The 22,293-nt window shown below is 43.5% G+C and overlaps 1 protein-coding gene across 1 annotated transcript in view; it reads left to right on the top strand.

Moving 5' to 3' along the window:
- KIF5C (kinesin family member 5C) overlaps positions 1 to 22,293 on the top strand; it is a 164,710-nt gene that overhangs the window by 112,928 nt on the left and 29,489 nt on the right. Inside the window, exons 15-21 of the mRNA XM_030326755.1 lie at positions 849 to 995; positions 7,618 to 7,806; positions 11,080 to 11,197; positions 13,397 to 13,473; positions 14,806 to 14,915; positions 17,229 to 17,330; positions 17,558 to 17,618. Of these exons, the coding sequence (XP_030182615.1) occupies positions 849 to 995; positions 7,618 to 7,806; positions 11,080 to 11,197; positions 13,397 to 13,473; positions 14,806 to 14,915; positions 17,229 to 17,330; positions 17,558 to 17,618 (804 nt within the window). The remainder of the gene's footprint in view (positions 1 to 848; positions 996 to 7,617; positions 7,807 to 11,079; positions 11,198 to 13,396; positions 13,474 to 14,805; positions 14,916 to 17,228; positions 17,331 to 17,557; positions 17,619 to 22,293) is intronic.

Raw genomic sequence — 22,293 nt, forward strand, 5'->3', positions numbered from 1 at the left:
TGGTATGGGGTACTATTTTCAGTCAGATCATTAAAAAGTGCTCTAGGAAAATAGCTGCATATGGAAGAATTTCATAAGTGTCTTTGCATTGACCTCCACAGCTCTGAAATTTAGGGAAATTATTTTCTTTGCTGGCTGAGTTAATACCAAGACACCAAAATATGACTATTCTACTGATGTTGAGAGTTCGTTAAGTTCGTTGTAAATATCTACCTTCTGGTAACATACACGAGGGATGGGAAAGAGATGGGTTGTTAATGTTTGGCAATAAAATGGAGCTACTGCTATATGTTGAGACGAGGACTTGACTCATTTTAAAAAGAGATGAGAGTGTTCAATTCAGTTTCACTGTGAAGGTTAGAAAACTTTTCGTAAGTTGTTTTCTAAACTGATGAATGTCTCTCTGGGCCTTCCAGACCCATCTATTACTGCGAAGTCAGATGGGGATCTGGAAATGGCCTAGGGAGCAGGTTGGTTTGGAAATGGGGGTGGGGTGTTTGCAGGTATGTTTGGACCCTGGAAAATGAGGACCAAAATGGAACATCTTGTGGGTAGGAAGATGTGATCACATGCTGTCAACCTAAGGGCTCCCTTTGGGCTTTATTTTTTAATAACTTATTTCACCACCCCAGAGATTGTCACATGATATGTCGATGCAACGTACCAGGCCATGACAAATTCTCCTTTTTTCTCAGAGAATGCAGTGTTCCACTATAGTTCAACTTACGTTGAGATCGCATGAAATGATAAAAGAACTCCATTCTACATTATGTTGTCATTCTTTGTAGTACCGTGGGTATGAATTGATGGGCAGCTCTTTTAATTTGCTGTTAAAATGTGTTTTTCAGACTACATTGACAACCACACAGAGAGAGCTGAGCCAGCTACAAGAGCTTAGCAACCACCAGAAGAAGAGGGCTACTGAGATCCTGAATTTGCTGTTGAAGGATCTGGGGGAGATAGGTGGAATTATCGGCACCAATGATGTGAAGACTGTAAGCCAGCCCTTCCTTTTGCCCAACCCCCCCTCCCAATCCGTGCTTATAACGTGTGATCCTAAGCAAGCGGTGTCTGTGTTTTATTCTCCTAAGTATCTAATGCTCAGTACAGTGTTTTGCACCTGCCACCTACTTGTTACTATTTGAACAAATGAACCAAGGGCTGAATGAATGACTAAGAATGACTGGGTTTGGAAAAGAAGAAAAAAATTACCTTTCAAGTAGAAGAGATGTCTTCAAATTTTGGTTGGCCTTATGCAAATTGTGTTATTTCTCAAACTTATATGCCAATGTCACAGAAGTTTGGAATTGGATAGGTTAAACAACACTTCTAATCTCAGAATTGTGTTTCTCTTTTTCTGTGAGAACCCAGCAGAATGAAAATTCCCCAACCAATTGGTATGAATTAGGAAAGCTTTCAGCTGAAAGTAATAGGATTCTAACAGTGGCTTAAAAAATAAATCCACATTTAATTATTCACAATATGAGAAGTCTAGAATTTGCTATTCAGGTTGTGATCTGCATCGCCTGGGAGTTTGTTGGAAACTTGGAGTTTGTACAGACTCTCAAGCCCACTGCAGACCTACTGAAATTAGAATCTGCATTTTAACAAGATTGTCCAGGTCATTCTAACCTTATTAAAATTTCAGAAGCAAATTTTGGTCCAGTGTCCCAATGATGTCAAGGATTCAGATCTTTTCTTTGTTTCCTTTCTGCTTTTGTTAGCTTGTTACCTTTTTACATTCTTAGAATTTTGTCTCCTGGTAGCAAGATAGCTGCTATGGCACCGAGCATTGTATCTTCGCACAACCACATCCAAGGCAGGATGGGTTGAAAAGGCAGCCAGTTTCCATCCAGGATGGATTTATATCCCAGAAGTCCCTGATAGATGTCCCCTTATACCTTACTAGCCAGAATTGGGTTACATGGTCACCCCAAATTGCAAGGGAGGCTGGCAAAGCAAAGGGAAATAGTATTGCTGTAATTGGCTTCAACGAACCGTGATAAATCCCCTGGAGTTGTGCACATTGGTGCTACTGACAGCAAGGAGTAAGGGAGGTGGGAAGAATGGGAGTAGTATGAAGTTTTCCATGAGCCAGGAATAGAGGGACAAAAGAGCGTGTGTAATGTTATCAGGCAAGAATGGTTAACAATTGCCGCAGTATAAGGAGATCGAGATTTTAAAAAATGGCTTTATTAAGGAGGTATAATTGACATAAATTAAGCTGCAAATATTTAAAGTGCATAGTCTGAAAAGTTTTGACATATTATACGCTCATGAAACCATTACCAAGTAAGATAATGAACATATCCATCACCCCCAAAAGTGTGTGGGACTGTTTGATCTAATCGTTATGCTAAAACCACACTGTTTTGATTACTGTAGCTTTATGATAATAATACAGCACCTTGTACAGAATAGCCATTGATAGCTGTGGTGGATTTTGGCAAGCCAGGGAATAACATTATATTGTTTAACGTCTACTTCACAAGGCCCTAAAATCAAATTCTTTGAGGTTAGCCCTTTAAAAGGCTGAATTCTACCTCAGCCTTTATGGGCACACTCAGGGTTTGAGTTGGGATTGTTAAATACTAGAAAAGGCTCCCCAGATTCCTTCTGTTTATAGACATTTCTGGGAAACATAGAAATCCCTTCTTAGATGACATAACAGATCTAGGCTTAGAGTATACAACCTTTTGTAAACCTAATCATTCTTTCATAGAACCTCTCTTGTAACTGCATATCTCATGAATCTTTGCAAATGAATCTAATTTTAGCACTGAATTCTCAAATACTACAAGATTAACCCTATTAAGATCCAGTTTGGTGATTTTATATATGGGGACTTAATTTTTAGAAGCATGCTGGCTTTGGTGTTGAGCTATAAACTTCTGAGATTTGGGTGATTAAATGGCCCTTGCGATATGAAGGTGGAATTGATTTATGAGAAGTTGGTGCCTGCTGCTGATAACGATAAGGGAAGATATTTTTATGCTAAGTTCTAAAATAGAGCTAATGAGAAATGCTAATGAAATCAAGAAGTGTCTGGGTGCTTCGGCATTAAAAAAAGAGTCCTTACCTTTGGGAATCTGAAGTATGATTGAGATTATTTTTAAATGCTCAACTGGATGTTTTCCGGATATTTTTGGATTCCAGACATTGGATGCCTTAGTTAATTTCATTGATAACTAGTTATTTTCATTGATAACTCTCACTCAGAGAGCATCATATTCTTAATCATTATGAAGTTTGTTTTTTCTTAGTTATGATTTAATCATTAGGGCAATGAGAGCTAAAGGGGAGGGGTTATGGGACTTTGGGCAATTTCACTTCACTTCTTGAGGCTTCACTTTCCTGATTTGTAAACTAACGAGATGAGCCCACATTATCTTAAAGGTTGTCAGCTCAGAAATGTCATGAGTTATACATATATTTTTTAAATCTATATTTTGGGTATGGAGTATTGGTTATGAGTATTCAACTAAAGTAATTCTTTTATCTAAAACACTGATCAGATCAGGGAAAACTTTGTCAGTGATCCTGTTTTCTGTTCCTGAAACCCTATTCAGTTCCCACAGTCCCTTCTTTTTTTTTTTAGTAATTTTTTAAAAATATTTATTTATTTATGAGAGAGAAAAAGACAGTGTGATTGAGGTAAGGGGCAGAGAGAGAAGAAGGCACAGAATCTGAAGCAGGTTCCAGGCTTGAAGCTGTTAGCACAGAGCCTGATGCAGGGCTTGAACTCACCAACTGAGAGATCATGGCCTGAGCCGAAGTCAGACGCTTAACTGACTGAGCCACCCAGGTGCCCCCAACAGGGTCCTTCTGGTCGTACCTTGGGATAAGGGGAAAAGATGTCCTCACTTCAAGAATACAACAGGCTCAGACAGCAGGGAAATAGAAGAACCCACATTTATCCAGCTTAATCATGTCTTCAAACGTTTTTAGAGTTCAGGCAATACTTTGTTTAGTCAGCAAAATGAGACCAACAAATGATGCCATGAGCCTAGAGTTGACTTTATCTGGGTTTATTAGTGAGCTTCCTCTTCTTGTCTTGTTTACCAGGCTTTCTTTAAAACAAAGATTTCCAGAAGTCTAACCACACACCAAATAGAAAGTTGAGGCAGATTAAATGAAAGGGATTGGATTAACTGCCAAATTTTCTTTTGACTTTGGGTCTGGGGAGGTGGAGATGAAGAATTTTAAGCATCAGGGACCCTGCTATGGCTGAGCAGAGAGGAGGATAAATGCTCCAGATCCTGGGCCTGATCAACCCTCATCACCAACAGCGCCACTCCCGTCAGCCTCTTCAACACAGCCTTGGGTCTGGAGGGTCCAGGGTTTTGGGGTCCCAGCCCCCAGCCAGAAAGGTGGCCCCCAGGAAGTCTAATGTCTCCAGTTCCCTCCTGTCCTTCAAGCTCTCGGAAGCAACCGCTTCAAGCCTTAGCTGTGTACTGCACTAACAAAGCAAAAGGACATTTCTGGGCATTAAAAAAAGAAGAAGAAGAAAAGCAAAAAAGGACTTCTAGTCCCATTCTGACTCTTAGGTGTTAGAATGTGAACAGTCACCTCACCTACCTTTTACTTGGCCTTGAGATGGCACCTTGCGTAGTCACTCCATGCTCTAGGGACCTGGAGTGGCGGGTATGGAGGTGACTTCTAGTAGGCGGGCAGGCAGCATCTCATGCCCATGTGAAGGCAGTCTTTTCTTCTGGATTAGTCATCTCTGTTGGATCATGCAGTTTAGTGTGTACTGTTGGAGTCATTGTCAAACCCAGGGGAGAGTTATAAATAACACTTCTTGATTCTCCTTTTTTTTTTTTTTAATTTTTTTTTTTAACGTTTATTTATTTTTGAGACAGAGAGAGACAGAGCATGAACGGGGGAGGGTCAGAGAGAGAAGGAGACACAGAATCTGAAACAGGCTCCAGGCTCTGAGCCATCAGCACAGAGCCCGACGTGGGGCTAGAACTCACGGACCATGAGATCATGACCTGAGCCGAAGTCGGACGCTCAACCAACTGAGCCACCCAGGCGCCCCTCTTGATTCTCCTTTTTGAAATAACAGTGTAGTGGGCTTACTGAAAACTTTACATTTACATGACTGAATATATGAACTCTTAAGTGGCTAAAACAAAACAAACAAAGTAAAAACAACAAAAAGACAACCTGATAGTAAAACCATTTGTTTGGAGTATTGTTTGTTTTTTGTTTTGTTTTGTTTTGCTTTGTTTTCATCAGACTTAAAACCTTTTAGACCTCCTAGGACAAGAGTGGGCTCCAGAAGTTATGGTTCTGGTTTGGGGGGAAGAACATCCAGCTTTCATATTGGAGGAAGCCTATTATTGTATATACTCTTTTACTCTTCCCCAGCGCACACATCTGGGCACGGAGTATACAAAGTGTCCTCGTCTACAGACAGAGCTGGAGAGGAGGAAGTGCTTGTTCCCTTCCCAAAATGCCATACCTGTTGGTTCAGTGTTTTTCCATGAGGAGCTGGTGTAGGTTGTGAATTCCACATGAAAGAGATAGATGCTCGCTTACCTTTCTGGTAAGCTGGACCACATATAGGACATACCTGGTGAGGCTCAAGAACAAGCTGCTCATGTCTGCTCCACGTTGGACCAATCACAAAGGCACAACAAAACTGCATGGAAAGATTAGGGGTGTTTCTCATCCGTTATCTCCATGCATGCTATTGGGTTGAAAAAGTAATGTGAGGGGCGCCTGAGTGGCTCAGTCGGTTGAGCGTCCGACTTCAGCTCAGGTCACGATCTCGCGGTCCGTGAGTTCGAGCCCCGCGTCGGGCTCTGGGCTGATGGCTCGGAGCCTGGAGCCTGCTTCCGATTCTGTGTCTCCCTCTCTCTCTGCCCCTCCCCCGTTCATGCTCTGTCTCTCTCTGTCTCAAAAATAAATAAACGTAAAAAAAAAAAAAATTTATAAAAAAAAAAAAAAAGAAAAAGTAATGTGATGAGGGGTGGTGTTGGTAGGCAAATCATTATTGGCAGTCGGAATTATAATTGGCTTAGCAAGAAACTCCATTAAAATAAGATGGTAGATAAGATTCTAGATTTTCGTTCTGTTAACATAGATTCTGCTTTGTGTTGATTGACACTGGAGTCATTTAACAAATACTGTTGTGGAATTCCTAGGGGAAGGTTGACCCCAGTTTGCAGGCGTTGACTGCTGTCTAGTATACTTCCTCTCTGCTTCCAATTTTCAGGACTGATACACGAGTCCATATTCTAGCTCTTAAATTTTCACTGAAAAATCATCATATGATGAGTCAATGACAGCAATACTGACAAAAGTAGGCAGTTGTACTGTGGAACATTAAAACCATAGTTGGAATCATTGTCTTTAGAACCAATTGAAGCCTCTATTTGTGGACTGGGTACTGGACAGCTCTCTTGTTTTCTCCTGAGGTGCTAGGATGCCCTCTGGTGGTTAAACAAAATATGCACACAGTTACTTTGCTTATTTGGTCAATTGCTCTTCAAGAGCATCTTTGCCTCTCTGCAAATGAGCTTCTATCCCAAGTACCTTGCTTCAGTTTTTGTTTCCAGTTGAGCTCTGAAACTCAGACACCAAATATGAGATCGTGCAGGAATGCTGGCTGTCAGAATCTTTCTAAAGGTGGATTCAGACTGTTAAATTCTCAGGTAATTTTAAATAATGCAAACTAAATTCTTGTTTCCTTAGAAGGGGCAGGTACAGAGGGGCACCTGGGTGGCTCAGTCGGTTAAGTGTCCGACTTCAGCTCAGGTCATCGTGTTGTGGTCCATGAGTTCAAACCCCGCATCAGGCTCTGTGCTGACAGCTCAGAGCCTGGAGTCTGCTTCTGATTCTGTGTCTCCTTCTCTTTCTGCCCCTCCCCTACTCAAGCTCTGTCTCTCTCACTCTCAAAAAATGAATAAATGTTAAAAGGGGGGGTATAGTCACAGAGATGGAAATATCGATTGGTAGTAAGTGAAAAGTCATGTAGGAAAACCTTCATTTGGTAACAACACATTCTTACTAGATTTTTTTTTTAATTGAAGACTATATAGAAAATCCTTTTTTGTTTCAACAATTGCTTATAGAAGCATATTCACGACATTATTCTACTTCTCTGTCTGAATAGCAGACTACAGAGAACATAACTGAAATTTTTATTTGAGTTCTTATAGGGACTCAGAGTCCCCTTTAGGAACACTGGTGCTTGTAGTTATTCTAGAAATGTAAGGTATAAGACATTGAATGGAATACCTCATCAAAGTTAGCTCTTTTTAAGTATTCAATGTCTTTTTCCTCCGATATCATGTCTTTTATCTTACAAATTAAGTGTAATCTAATTTTTTTATTAAGGATTCATTGATTAAGGATTATATTTAGTAGAGGTTTTTAAGTCAGTCTTCCCCGAGCTTTCAGAAAACTTGGGGGATACACACACACACATGCACACACAGTGAACATACAAGTAATTTTTAGTGATCATTTTCAGCCTGTGGTCCTATAATTAGGGATCCTTAATCAGAAATCCAGAGACATCTTGAGGATCCGTGGACAGATTTTAGGGGCCCCATGAAGCTCTGGAAATTGTAGGCAATAGTTGAGCATATTCCTTCCTGTGCTCAGTTGGCAGATGTGAACGGAGTCATTGAGGAGGAATTCACCATGGCCCGCCTGTATATCAGCAAGATGAAGTCGGAGGTTAAATCCCTGGTGAACCGCAGCAAACAGCTCGAGAGCGCCCAGATGGACTCCAACAGGAAGATGAATGCCAGTGAGCGGGAGCTGGCAGCCTGCCAGCTGCTCATCTCCCAGGTAGGTCACCCCTCTTCCCCTTATGTCACTCCATTGACCTCTTGAAATCTGTTTCCTCTGTGCTCTTACTGGGACAGTACACGATTGGGTACACGATAGGGATAGTCGGTGGACTTTGCTTTATGTAAGACTTGTCCATGGCCTCCCCAGGCAATGAGAGCCCAGGCTTATTCTTAAGGCTAGATTTTGTTGTGTGAATTGCATGAATTCCCTTCAATCCCTTTTTAAAGGATGTGTCTACACATCCCTAACTATGTATGGATACAGAGGTAGGTAGGTAGAAATCTGTAATGAATGGATGAGATTGGATAGAATCTAAATCTCCTATCACCTAAGGCAACATTCCTTCATCTTTTAATCCCTACCACAGGTCCAATTTAATATGTGAAAACAGAAACTGTTGCCACTACTGCTATTATTAATAATAGTGGCAGGTAACATTCTATTGAGTGTTTACAATGCTCCATACACTGCACTGAGCACTTTACATGCATTATCTCACTTGATCTTTAAAAAAATCCTGGTGGGCAGGTTTTATTATTATTATTCTTATTTTTCAGATAAGGAAAGTGAGACTCAGAAAGATTAAATATATTCTGCCCAAACTCATATAGCCAGTGCACGGCAGATCTGGGACTCAAACCAAAGCTTGTGTGAACGCAAAGGCTTGAAGGGATTTTCAAGCCCCGGGGCACGTTTCCTCTGCCCTGGGAGTAAGACTGCTCTTCTTCCCACTGGAATGGCATTTTCATTTTAGGGAGGTGGTTTCAGAAGACGGCAGTCTAGTTTCTGGTCTGCCACTGATATCTGAGCTGGGTGTTTGGGGTTTGAGGCTTCTGTTGAGTGGTATAGGGAGAGCTGCTCACTGCCTTACACCAGGCATTAAAACAGCTGAAATCATTTGCAGGAATCTGATACCAGCATGGAGTGGAGCATCAAATAATACTGAGAGGCAGACAAAAGCATACTTCATTCTGGTATGCTTGTAAACACAGTAATATGTAATCATAGAACCAGCTCTAGCCGCCTCGTGTCCCGCCATAGTAATCTAAGAGACGCAAATTAACGCATCAAGTTTCCATTTTATAACTGATGTAATAAGCAAAAATGTATTGAAAAGATTATTTAGTGCTGGTGTGTGATAGTGAAATTTATGTACATTGCTGAGAAAAGTATAATTGGGTCAGTCCTTTTGGAAAGCACCTTGGGAATCAAAAACCATACAAATGTAAGTACTCTGGTGCAGGAATTTCACTTACGGTATTTTCACTGATAATGAAAATGCAAAAATTTTATTTTATATGTTATCATTTCCTGATTAAAATATGAAAAGCCTGTATGGAAGATGTTAGGTGCAATGTTACTCACATTATAATAAAATAAAATAGCCAAATACCTATTCATAGGCTGATAACATAAAGTTGCATGGGAGAATGCTGTGTAGCTCTTACAAAGAATTTATGAAATTCAGCCATTTGAAAAGTTTAATTATATAAAGGTAAATGAAAATGAAAATGCAGAGTTATATTTATGCTTATGCCTTGCAACTTTATACAATATGCATTCATACAGTTAAGATCAGGAATAGTTGATAAGTTAAGAGTGGTTTATGGGTGAAATCTTGCTGGATTTGCTTTATTTGACATTTTTATGATTTAAAAAACTTGAGAAAATAATAAACGTTAGGGCATGATATCCAGGTCACCTGTTACACTGATAACATGTGATTTTGGAAGGTCCCACCCCTAACATTTGGAGACCAAGGCAAGAGTGCAAATCGAGGTCCCTCAGTCTGCACCCTGCTGTCTCCTCTTTTCATCTTGACACACCAGCTTCCGTGTCTAAGTCCCTTCTGCACTGTCTGTGAACTGGTGAAACTGTGTCACTGTCAACTCTAATCTGTATAACTTGATGACAGAAGCTGCAGTGTCAGCCCTGGGAGTGGGCTTTAGGGCCACTGGAGTAGTGAGTTTCTGCATTTCCAGTACCCAGAGTGTGGTCTAGAAGGAGACGTGGGTCCTACATGGCACACCCCCTTAGCCTACAGACTCTTGGCTCAGTGGAATGAGTGTAGCCAGAGGCCAGCCCACATGGGGTGCTCTAAAGTATGGGGCTCAGGATTGAGGGCTCAGTTGCCCAGGTCTTAGAGTGACATTGACTTTGGGCATATGAGATCAGAGTCAAGAATATTTGAATGTTTCAGTGTTACAGGATACCTACATTAGTGCTTTCTACATTAGCGACAAATGTAGCCTTCTTTTGGGTGCTGCTTTGTAGTCTCTTACAGTTTACACAAAGCCAAATATTCAATCATTATTTCCTGGGGTAGGTTAGACCTTGGCTGTTTATTTTCTGACACAATCTAAGGAATCTGACAAAATATTTCCAGCTAAAATGCTATTATCTTCTTCGTTGACACTCATCCTTTTCACCAAAAGCTACACTTATAACATGACTGCTCCACCTGAGTCCATTTCCCAGAGGTTATTTCATTAAATTAGAGCTCATTCTCCAGGGTTTTCCTTCCTTAATGTGAACACTGTACATCTTGAGGGAGGGGTGTCTACCTATTTCCATCTGCTTAGAAGGGCCAACTGTCTTTATTCAGTCAATGAGCTCCCATTCATTCATTGGTCCCACTAATATTTATTAGGTATCTACTCCATACCCTCATGGAGCTAACAAGTAAAAAGAAATAGATAAGTCATGTAGAAGTTGGATGCTGTAACAAAGTGTTGGGACCTGAGTGATAAGGATTCTGGGAGGGTAGGCGGGAGCACTTCCTCAGGAGAGGAAAATGTAAAATGCAAGGTCCCTGACACAGGAATTGGTGTGCTTGAGAGACAGAAAAAGAAAAGACACAATGTTTGAGTTCCGAAGACAGAATCCACAGGTGTTCGTTCAAAGAATGAAGCCCTCTTCCCTACACATTTTCCCAGTCCTTTCTCTCTAGCACACTCTGTTTTCTACAAGGAGACAAACCAGCTTGGATGTTGGCATCTCGCTTAAGTGGATGGTGAGGAGGGGGATGGCCATCAGAAGGGTCTGTGAGGAATGGAGCAGAGAAGCACAAGGAAGAAACAGAGGACTGTATTAGTCTGTGATCCCAAATCCCAAGGAGAGGGCAAATATGCATCCTTTGGGTGTTGGTACTCCAAAAAGGGACCCAAGAACTCCTCCTCTATTGCATTTTCCCATCAGACAGTCCCAGGAAAGTCAGGATGGCAGTTATGGTCACTCATGCCTCCTTTATATCTATTTGCTTATTTAAAGCATGAAGCCAAGATCAAATCCCTGACAGATTACATGCAGAACATGGAACAGAAGAGGAGGCAGCTGGAAGAGTCCCAAGACTCACTTAGTGAAGAGCTGGCCAAACTCCGAGCCCAAGGTAAATAATTGACTACTTTGCAGGTGTTGAGCTCTCGACCCACATCAGATACTCTCTAGTTGGCTGAACTCATGATGTTTAGTTTTGCTCAATTACAGCACTTCTAGATCTACTGAAAACAATGGAATAATTGCGGGGTGAGCAGAAAGAAAGAAAGAAAGAAAGAAAGAAAGAAAGAAAGAAAGAAAAAGAGAAATATCTAGAAGACTGTCCCCACACAATATTTGCTCCTTTTCCCTTTTTTCCTCAGTCCACCCTGCTTCCCGAGTCAGAATCCTCTCTCTTTTCTACTTCCTGCCTCCAGTCTGTCACCATGGCCTGTCCCTTTGACCTGCCAGATGCTTCTCTGCTTCTGCTCATCTCTGCCTTCATTTTCACCATCCTTAATCCTAATTAAGAGTTGTGGCTACATCCATCTACGGACAGTCCCGCCCCATCTTCTCCTGGCCAGCCACCGTGTTGCTTCCCAGTGGACTATTCTAAAATCACTTTCTATCTTGTGCCAGCCCCATGCCTGTGCCCCTTCCATGGTGTCCCGCCGCTTTTAACATAAGGTCTGAATTTCCACCGATGGCTACCTTTACATTTATCCTATGAACAAGCTCTTCCCTTTGCCAGGCAGCCTTCTGATACTCTTTGCTTAGGGAAGTGCCTGACACATAGGAAACACTCAAAAGATATGAATACATAGAAGACATTCAAGAGAGGTAACTAGAAATGCAGAAGCCAGAACAGGATTAAGAATGTATGCATTGCAGTGATATGGACCACACGTACTATGAGCTGCAATGAAAATTGTTAGTCCTTTTAGGAAAGCATTTTGAAAACAAATATTAATAATCGTAACACTTTTCACACCTTTTGATCCTCATATCTCAAATATTCATTGCAGAATTCCTTGTATTAGTGGGGGGAAAGGAAAGGAAAGGAAAGGAAGCCACCTAAGTGCCCAACAGTTAATTGAGCTACGGTATGTTTTTTAACAGAACACGTATTGGGGGTGAAGCATGTGGAGGCTGTACAGCCATGCTTACGATGCATCCTTAAATTAAGTAAAGATCAAATATGCAATCTTATCTTCACTCTGGTTATAGCATGTAGGAATCAATGGATGCTTGTGTTCCAAGGCCTGTGGATTAATATTTAAAACGAAAATGGTTTTGGTAGGGTAATAGGATTGGTGATGATGCTACCCTGTGTTTATTTCCCTTATTGTTAATATAGTCACTTGCTCAGTAAATACACTTTGTTTCAAATGCCAAGGCAAATTTAAAAAGATCAAGAACATCCTCACCCCCGCTATGACCTTGTCATGTTTTCTTCATGTGATAATGGATGAGTGTTAGAGACAGAGTGTTCCCCCTAAGACTTCACACAGAAAAGAACTGTTCTCTCCTGTAAATGGCTTCTGCAGTGGGGCCACTGAGTAGAAATAAAACAGGGGTGAGAAGATCTGAAATAAAGTGGAGCAGACTAGATAGAAAGCGTAATGACTTGAAAGTCACTGTTTTAAACCATTTTGCTCCCGCCCGCCATCCCACCTCAGCCTGCCATGGTATGCTCAGGGAGTGCTCCTAAAAGCAAGAAGAGGCTGGGCTGGCTCCCCCTGGAGTGTGCCATGCAGCAGCCCTGCCCCAAATATGGGGCTTTCCTGTTTAATCTGGAGAGTATTATTTTATATTTCTATTTTCTCTCTTCTTAGCCTTAGATTATGTTTACCTGCTCTAGATTCTTAGAGAATAAACAGCTTACCCATGGGAGGTAAATTAGCTCTTTCTGGAACTCTAATAGTGTCATGAATCCAAATGCCACTAACATTCACATGGTGCTTTGTGATCTACATAGCAGGTTAATGTGTACTGCCTCGGGGCTTGCTCACCGAGGCCAGGTGGGGACCGGTTGTCCGAGGTGTGAGGTCATAACCGGCCAGGTTGGTTCTGACCTAGAGTGGCCCACTCCGAGTTAGCACCTGTCCCCAACAGTCGCCCCTCCTGCTGGAGCCCTCCTCAGCCAGAAGTCCTCCTCCCAGTCTTGGATACATACCATGGGGTGTAGTCAGTGATGTAAGCTCATGTTTCATTCCGTGGCCATTCTTCCTTTTTTTTAATCTTTTTTCTTTTAAGTTTTTTTTTTTTTTTTAACTTTTGGATGTGAGTCCTACCAGTTAAATCTGAAATCATCATTTAAAATTCAAAACAGAAAAAATGCACGAAGTCAGCTTCCAGGATAAGGAAAAGGAACACCTGACCCGACTGCAGGACGCTGAGGAAATGAAGGTGTGTATGCCACCCCTCCCGTGGAGCCCAGCACGCATTCGGACCGCACTTTCTTGTTCTAGGGAACTCTGTCTCCTTCAGAGATGTGTGCGGCAGTGCGGGAGGGGGAGGGGAGTGGGGGCGCCGATGCCGGGCAGTCGGAGCCTTCTCACGGCGTGGCCCGGCGTAGGACTGAGATGGAGGTGGAGTGTCCAGAAACCCCACTAAGTCCGTAGTAATAGCCATGTTGCTTTGGTACGTGTTCCTTCCCCGTTCCTGGTGCAGAAGGAAAGAGCAGAACCTGCCTCCCCCCTCCAGCCCCCAGTCCCTACATGAGCCACACTGTTGAGGTTAACTTCTGAAGAAGTGTTTGCCCTTTCTTTGAATGAAAGAAAACATTTCTCCTCTTGACATTTTTATTTTCTCATTTTTTTTGAATATTGATTTTATTTTCAGGAGAGTGCAAGTAAGGGATGGGCAGGGAGAGAGGGGTGGGGGGCAGAGGATCCAAAGCGGGCTCTGTGCTGACAGCGGCGAGTCCATAGTGGGGCTCGAACTCACAAACTGCAAGATCATGACCTGAGCCAAAGTCAGATGCTCAACCCGCTGAGCCATCCAAATGCCCCCTCTCCTTGACTTTTTAAAAGAAGCACTCCAAATTTGAGTTTCCATCTTATACATAGAGATCTTTATGTTTGGTCACATGTAAAGTAGTGAAGGAAAATGTAGGATGAATGACTGGGAAATAAGATTTTTAGGTGAATAAAGTGAGATATGAGAAAATGTTGAGTTTTACTTCATTTTAGGCAGACTACTAGTCCCTTTGGATGTGAGCCCATAGTCAAAACAGTGCCCGTGGTATGATCCTGCCCCAGGCTCACCTTGATGGGCCCCTCTCCTGGTTTCATATGGCTTTGGTGAAGAGCTCTCCTTTGAACATCACCACAAATCTGTGCAGTGGGCAGGACTGGGGCAATTATCTAAATTTTACAGATGAGGCAGTGTAGCTCACACAGGTTACATGGCTTGTCTGAGGTCACCTGAGTAGTCAGAGGTCCATGCCCTCTGACTGACCTGGCTAGAGAAGCCATGTAGCCTGGTGAGCTGTAGAAGGTCACGGATAAAGCTTTTTATTTAATTGATGGACTGATTTGCTCCCAGGGCCCACTCTGTTTTATGATAGATCCTTGGGTTTTGTTGTGCCAGTACGACAAGGCGGGTTCTGGGGGCCCCAGTTTTGGGACCTGACAGCTGAGGGATGTAGGGTAGGAGGCAGAAGCAATCCAGGGCTTGTCATAGTGTGGGCTGTGAGCCAACGAGTGGATGACACATCTCTGCTGGCCTGGCTCGCAGAAGGCGCTGGAGCAGCAGATGGAGAGTCACCGGGAAGCTCACCAGAAGCAGCTGTCCAGACTTCGAGATGAGATCGAGGAGAAGCAGAAAATCATCGATGAGATGCGGGAGTGAGTCGGCCCAGGGGCTCTTGGGATGTGGGGGCAGGCATGGCGTCTTCGGCCAGCCTGGAAGGATGCGGCTTTGAGCTGAGGTCTGCTCGCCTCGCCCTGTGGGCCTTGGGCTCTGCCCTGGGCCGCAGTGGGCTACACACGCGGCTTCCGACGTCTGTTTTCCCATCTGGAGCTGAGCCTCGGGGGGCTCTGCTGGGGCAGGTGGCAGGCGGGTGCAGCCGTCCTTCCTCGTGCCCGAGGAGCTGGGGTCATGTTGGTGACTCAGCTGCCCTCATAGGTGGAAACACCGTCTGTATGAAAAAACATATTTAAAAAAACCCTCAGTTGGTCCTGACTCTGGAGTTCTGATAGGTTAATAAATCCTCCAGAAAAGATAGTCAGCTCCTGCTGCCTCCTCACCCGAACTCATAAATGCACCCTGCACAACCCTGAGCCACCTGGTCACATGTGCACACTTTGTAGGGACCTGTGTCTGTGCTCGTGGACCTGTGGCATTTGCCAGAATGGCTTCATTGCAGCTTGTCTCTGGGGACACCCCCCCCCCCCTTCAGGGCCATTTTCCTGTCCTGTCATGGCCACTGAAGAACCCCTGCTCCATAATGATCTCTCCCCTCTTCCTCTCTTACCTTCCTGCCTCATTGTCAAAACAAGTCACCAAGCTGGGAAGTACTTTCAGCATCCTCTCCTTGAGGATTCTTAACATTTTTGCACAGTGAGTCCCTTGGCAATCTTTGAACCCCTTGGCAGAATAATATTTTTATTTGTTTATTTATTTATTTATTTATTTATTTATTTATTTATTTAATGTTTATTTTGAGAGAGAAAGAGAGAGAGAGAGCAAGCACACAAATGAGGCAGGGCAGAGAGAGAGGGAGAAAGAGAAAATCCTAAGCAGGCTCCATACTCAGTGTAGAGCCCGACACGGGGCTTGATCTCACGACCTCGAAATCATGACCTGAGCCATAATCAAGAGTTGGATGTCTGACCGACTGAACCAACCAGGTACCCCTAGAATAACATTGTTAAATGCCACAAATTAAAGATGCAGGAAAACAAAGAAAACCAGTTACGTTGAAATACATTTCCATTCGCTAACACCTCCCCCGCCCCCTGCCCCCTGCTCATTGCCCCCAAGATATAGACTAAAGGCTCCTTCCACTCCCGCTTTCTGTAGATGAAGAGCCAGATTTCTATATGGGAGTCAAGGTTAAATGAGTTACTTAGGGTCACACTGCTAAGTAGGAATCAAACTGAAGTTAGAGTTTAATTCTCCAGGCTACTGATCCAAATCGCTCTTCAGTGTCTGCAAGCTGCTCGCACAGCATATTTGCATTTTAAAAGAGGAGAATGGTAACGAAGCAAAGTGTAAGTGTTGTGATCCTGGGCTCTGTGCACACTGTCTACCGAAGGCAAGCATTTCGTGTCGTCTTTCCTCTCCTCGTTTTGAACCATCCCCGTGCTATTATTCAGGTTGTTCTTTCCCCTTCAAGCATGTCCTGTGTTCTTTATTCTGATTAATCACCCTTGACATGTTTAACTGGAAGGGGAAAGGAGGGAGGGAAGGAAGGAGGGAAGAGGGAGGGTTGGTAAATGAGTTAGTCAGTAGGTGTAGAAGTTTTGTTGGCCTGTGCCTTTCAAGCAGACTCTGAATTTTTCCTTCAGATAGTGTAGAGTCTGTTCCTTTACAGATGCACAGGCCTGGCCATACAAAAGATTTTGTAAATACTGCATGCAAATGTTGACAAAGTGCCCCCAACCAGATGGCGAGTTTCCCTTTTGCAGCAGCCCCTGGGCTTTCTTTGTATTTTTCTCTCTCTGTACCCACTCCTTGAAGACTTCACACAACTGTCCCTGTGTCAGCCAGGAATTTGGACTTAGAAAATGTTCTCAGATCATCGGACTAGAGAGGCAGGGAAGGTTGAAATGGCCAAATAAGGTTTCCCGAGTGTGGGTGCATGCCATCTGTAGGGCAGACAAAGCAGAATTCTTCTGACTGTGCTGTCTTTCTCTGTTTTTAAAATATCGGCCCTTTTCCTATCTCATTATTTTCCCCCCAAAGCTCTTGCACAAGCCAACTATAAATATATTCTCAAAGCCTTATGTTTCATGCCTCTGAGATGTTCCCAGAAATTAGTTTCCACTTCGGCAGGGAGGAAGCTGTGAGGTTGTTCTCTGATCCCTCAAAATCCTCTAGAATTGCCGCCTTTATTGCTCAGAACTAATGGGGTTGGAACAGAACCATGTCTTCGGCTGGGTGACTCGGAATTTCAGACTAATGTGGACTGTATTGCTTTTTCCTCTCAATTTCAGTTTGAATCAGAAGCTGCAGCTAGAGCAGGAGAAGCTCAGTTCTGATTATAACAAGCTGAAAGTGGAAGACCAAGAGAGGGAAATGAAGCTGGAGAAGCTCTTGTGAGTGTGCTTCAAATGTTTCCTCGGCTTTCTCTCCTCCCCGTGGGGTCTCCACAAGCCTGCGTCCGTGATTCAGATTCCTAAATATTACGGTTAGGTTGGGCCAAGGCTGTTTGTGTGCATTGGTTTGTTTTGTTGATTTATCCGTAGGTGCAAATGGAAATCTCTGATGCCCTTTTGCTGGTTCATAATTCCTTTTTTTGTTTGGTTTTGTTTTTTTGTTTTAGATTGCTCAATGATAAAAGGGAACAAGCCAGAGAGGACCTCAAGGGGCTGGAGGAGACAGTGGTATGTCAACATGTTTCCCAACTCACTGTCGTCTCAGAGACCTGATGAGTTTGTGATTTGTTGCATTTGTTTATTCTAAAATATCACCTGTGCCCACCTTTCTCACATACCGTCTTAGACAAAATGTTTAGGCAAATTCCATATATTTAGACATTCCATTTAGAAAGAACATTGTGTTGAAAAGTGAGAATTGTAGAATTTATTCCCCAGCTCTTGACACAATGATTAACCATCAGTCTGTCAGTCCGTCTGTCTGTCCATCAGTCCATCCATCCATGTTTAGTGCTGTGACCATGCAGACCCTGAGTGAGAATTAAACTGACTTGCAAATCAATGACTGCAAGTTTACAGGTTTTGCACACTATAGCTTTTTTTCCATTCAACATTCAAGAGCACCTACTAAGGGCTGGCATTCTTCTAGGTGCTTGGGTTGCATCAATAAATGACAAAGATAAGATCCTGGCACTTGTGAAGCTTACCTTCGGCTGATGGGGAAGACAGATAGTGAATAATAAGGGAGGAAATCATGACCTCCATTAAATGGTTCTGGAAAGTGCACAGGGTGGTTGCTGGCAGAGGTCCCATGAGAAGGTGACTTTTGAGTAGGAACTTGAAGCAGGTGAAAGGGCAAGACTGGAAGGGCCTTCCAGGCATAGGCAATAGCCCATGCCACGGCCCTGAGGTGAGCCCATGCCTGGTGTTTTGGAGTGACAGCAGGGAGGTCATTGAAGCAAGGAGGAGCTAGGAGGTGGGCACAGAGAGGTCAAGGCAAGAGCAGGTGTCAGCTGGGAAGGGAGTTGAGACTTGCAGGGTTTGGGGTAGAAGAGTGACAGATCAGAAGGGCTTATTATTTGAAATCCTGGTTGTTTTTCTTCATCCTGCATCTGAATTCATGACGTTTGTCTCCACTGGTTGACTTCCATTTCAGCTGCTCTGAGGGCCCTCGAGAGGCCTTCAAAGTGCCACACACAGCCTGTGTTTGAAGACAGACCATCCCAACCTAGGCTCTCAGTTTGGTGAAAACATGTCCGGTCATTTAGATACAATTGTTCAGATAAAGTCATACATTTTGATTCCACTCATGTGTCATGTGAATTTATGTGGTATTGTGCCTATCTCCAAGAATCTAGTGACCCTAGGCTGTAGGGCTGGGCCTGGTTCTGCACTCTGGCTTCTGAGTTGATGTTAGTTGCCCCTTAAAGCCAGGTGGAGGGACAGAGGGTGCAGTCCACTCAGGACAGAAGTAAGATGACTGTATGCAAAGGATCTTGGGCCTTTCCAGCATGGTGGGGAAGATGGTAGATGGGGCTGCTGGCTGTAGGGGAGACTGAAATGAAGCTGTGAAATTGCAGAAGTGATACTCACAGTTATAGATGATTGTAAAAATTCAGGAAAATATTGAACTTTAAAATGGTACCGTATTCCCACCAGCCAGATATAAGTGACGTTTCAGTACCTTTTTCCTTTCCACCCGTGAACTGCCCCTGCCCCACTCGCTCACCTGCCATACCTGCCCTTCATGCCCTCCCACAGGTGCTCTCTCACGGTCACACTCACACTCGTGCAAAGTCACTTGTCCTCTCGTGCACTCTGGCGCATGCTCACACCCCACAGTCTGCAGTCCCTTCCTCACACTCGCGGGCATTCAATTCCATGTTCTCATGTCTGTGCACTTCCTCGCGTGCTGGCCCCTCCCACCCTCACACTCACCCATGTGGCTCTTCTCTCTTGCTCTCACTCAGCACTCACATCACACACATCATGCACATTCACGTTTTAAACCCCAAACTGGAACCTCATGGCATCTTGTCACTTAACCTGCCCTCGGAACCTTCCCTAAACTGTAACTGTTCTTCAGGAACAGGCTCGCTGCCCTTGATTGACCTTCCTAGAATTCTCCTTAGCTCAAGGCCTCTGCTGGCTTGAGTATTTGGGCAAGCTGGGGGGTGGAACCTGCTGTCCAGGGGTAGGAGTGTGAGGCCCACTCCAGCAGATGACATTGGAAGATGTCGAGGCAGCCATGGGGCTTCGGAGCTGGTCCTCTCTTGCTGTGTTGATGGGCCTTGTGTTTTTGCCTCTCTGGTCTCGCCCTCACTGTCCCCCGTGACAGGAAGCTAAGCCTGTAACTTTTACACAGAGGGCAGCAGCCTGTAACATGGACAATTTGAAAGAAGGGAGTCAGGTAGAGTGAGGAAATGATAATCTGCTGGTGGAAAATTCATTGCTGCAGGAAAGCCAAATGATAGCTGCCTAAGCTTAAATGTGCAACTTGTAAACTATTTAAAAAATTTTTTTTTCATGCTTATTTATTTTTGAGAGAGAGATAGAGTCGAGCAGGGGAGGGGTAGAGAGATGGAGACGCAGAATCCAAAGTGGGCTCCAGGCTCCAAGCTGTCAGTACAGAGCCCGACATGGGGCTTGGACCCACAAACCATGAGATCGTGACCCGACCTGAAGTCAGATGCTTAACTGACTGAGCCACCCAGGTGCCCCATCTTGTAGAATATTTTATATTTTAAACATCTTGAAGCCTGTTCCTTGTACCTGCCCCTCCTGAACTGATGAATTCACCTAAGAGCAAACAAAAATGAGATACAGTTGCCAAACTCAGGACTCCATAGTATTTTGTACTTAAGCCCCAAAGAAATGTCTGGCCCTTTGACAAGGCCCCGTGTCTTCTCTTCCCATTTCTCTTTAGTGTGATGGCTTTTTTTTTATGGAAAATATTTGCTGTGATTACAGTTCAGCCAGGAATAAAATCCCTGAAGCAGCAGAGAGAGCGTACAGAACAGGGGCTGGGGGTCTGAGCTCTGTGGGCAGGGGCCTGAAACAGTGTGTCTGCATAAACGTGGGCTCTGAGCTGTGCCCCTGTGCCTGCTCTGGAAGGTGGCTAAGCCTTGGACAGGTCCGATGGGCATTGCATCCAGAATAACAGGCCTGCTTGGCTTCCTGCAGAAAGGAATTTGCCACATCTGAGGAAGGAATTGACTTCAGCTGCTGCTTATTTCAACACAGAACTGCAGACTTGGACCCAGCAAAAAGACCTTAAATTAACACAGAACTGTTATTCCAAGAAACTTAGTGTTTTTGTGTCTTTATGGCCTGTTTCTTTAAAAAAAAAAATTTATAATGTTTATTTATTTTTGAGAGGGAGGGAGGGGCAGAGAGAGGGAGACACAGAATCCGAAGCAGGCTCCAGGCTCCGAGCTGTCAGCACAGAGCCTGACACAGGGCTTGAACTCATGAACTGCGAGATCATGACCTGAGCCGAAGTCGGATGCTCAACCGACTGAGTCACCAGGCACCCCCCCCGCCACCTTTAAAAAAATTTTTTTTTTCTTTAATATGGCCTGTTTCTTTTTTTCTGTGAGCATGTGTGAGCTGCATCCCTTGACATTCTGTGTTAAGTCAACTTCGACAAATTAAAAAGTATAAATGTAAGTTTATCTCTCTCCTCCCTTATAGGAAAATGTTTTGCAAAGAACTAATCATATCTCCTGTAGTAAATATATGGAGAATTAAATGAAAGTAAATAGCGTGATATTCTGATCTTGTTAACAAAGGTCACCAGGTTTGACTCAGACCCTTGTCTTAGCAGTCTAGTTCCTAAGGGCTCATTTGTAGAAAATAATTCAAAATGAAGAAAAAAAATACCCCCAAGAAGTTAATTACAACATAACAATATTATAATAACAGAGGGAAACAGTAACAAAAGTATACGATAAAAGCCTACTGAAGAAATGGATGTCAAATATGATGCATCAGTAAGTTAATACTAACTAGTGTTTACTGACCATTACGATGTGCCAGAAACTGTTGTAAAAGTTTTATAAGGATTATCACATTTAATCCTGACAACTGTGAGGCAACTACTATATTTATCCTCATTGTACAAATAAGAAAACTGAGGCACAAGAAGGTAAGGTAAGTTGCCCAGGGTCACGTGGTTAAAAGGCCCACCACCTGCTTCATCCATGAGCTCTGTGATGTAAAGCAAACGAACATGAACTGAGACCAGCAAGGGGTGTGGAAATATGAAAAATGTCAGTTAGGATGGGAGAGGTTGTGGGTAACTTTCCTTTTACACTGGCGTTTTGTATAATGTGTATGTGATAAACTAGAGGAAAAAAGGAATCCCTTCTGGTACAATGCAGCCTATTTGGAATTTTGGGGAGAAACTTTTTTTTTTAAGATTGTTTGTTTGTTTGTTTAAGAGAGAAAGAGAACAAGTGAGGGAGGGGAAGATAGGGAGAAAGACAGAGAATCCCCAGCAGGCTTTGTGCTGTCAGGGCAGAGCCTGACGTGGGGCTCGAACCCACAAACCGTGAGATCATGACCTGAGCGGAAGTCAGACGCTTAACTGACTGAGCCACCCAGGTGGCACATGAGAAAACTTTTTTTTTTTTAATGTTTGTTTGTTTGTTTGTTTATTTAGAGAGAGTCCAAGCAGGGGAGGGGCAGAGAGAGAAGGAGACAGAGGATTTGAAGCAGGTCTGCACTGACAGCAGAGAGCCTGACGTAGGGCTCAACCTCAAACCGTGGAATCATGGCCTGTGCCAAAGGACCTTACCCATGAGAAAGCTTTTTAACTTTTGTTTTTGAGGGGAGAGAAAAAGTGCTATTTAGAACTCAGCAAATGAGTAGGCTTTGTTCTAGTTTACATTTCATTGTTTGA

This window comes from Lynx canadensis, chromosome C1 (genome assembly GCF_007474595.2).
Source record: "Lynx canadensis isolate LIC74 chromosome C1, mLynCan4.pri.v2, whole genome shotgun sequence".
Classification (NCBI taxonomy): domain Eukaryota; kingdom Metazoa; phylum Chordata; class Mammalia; order Carnivora; family Felidae; genus Lynx; species Lynx canadensis.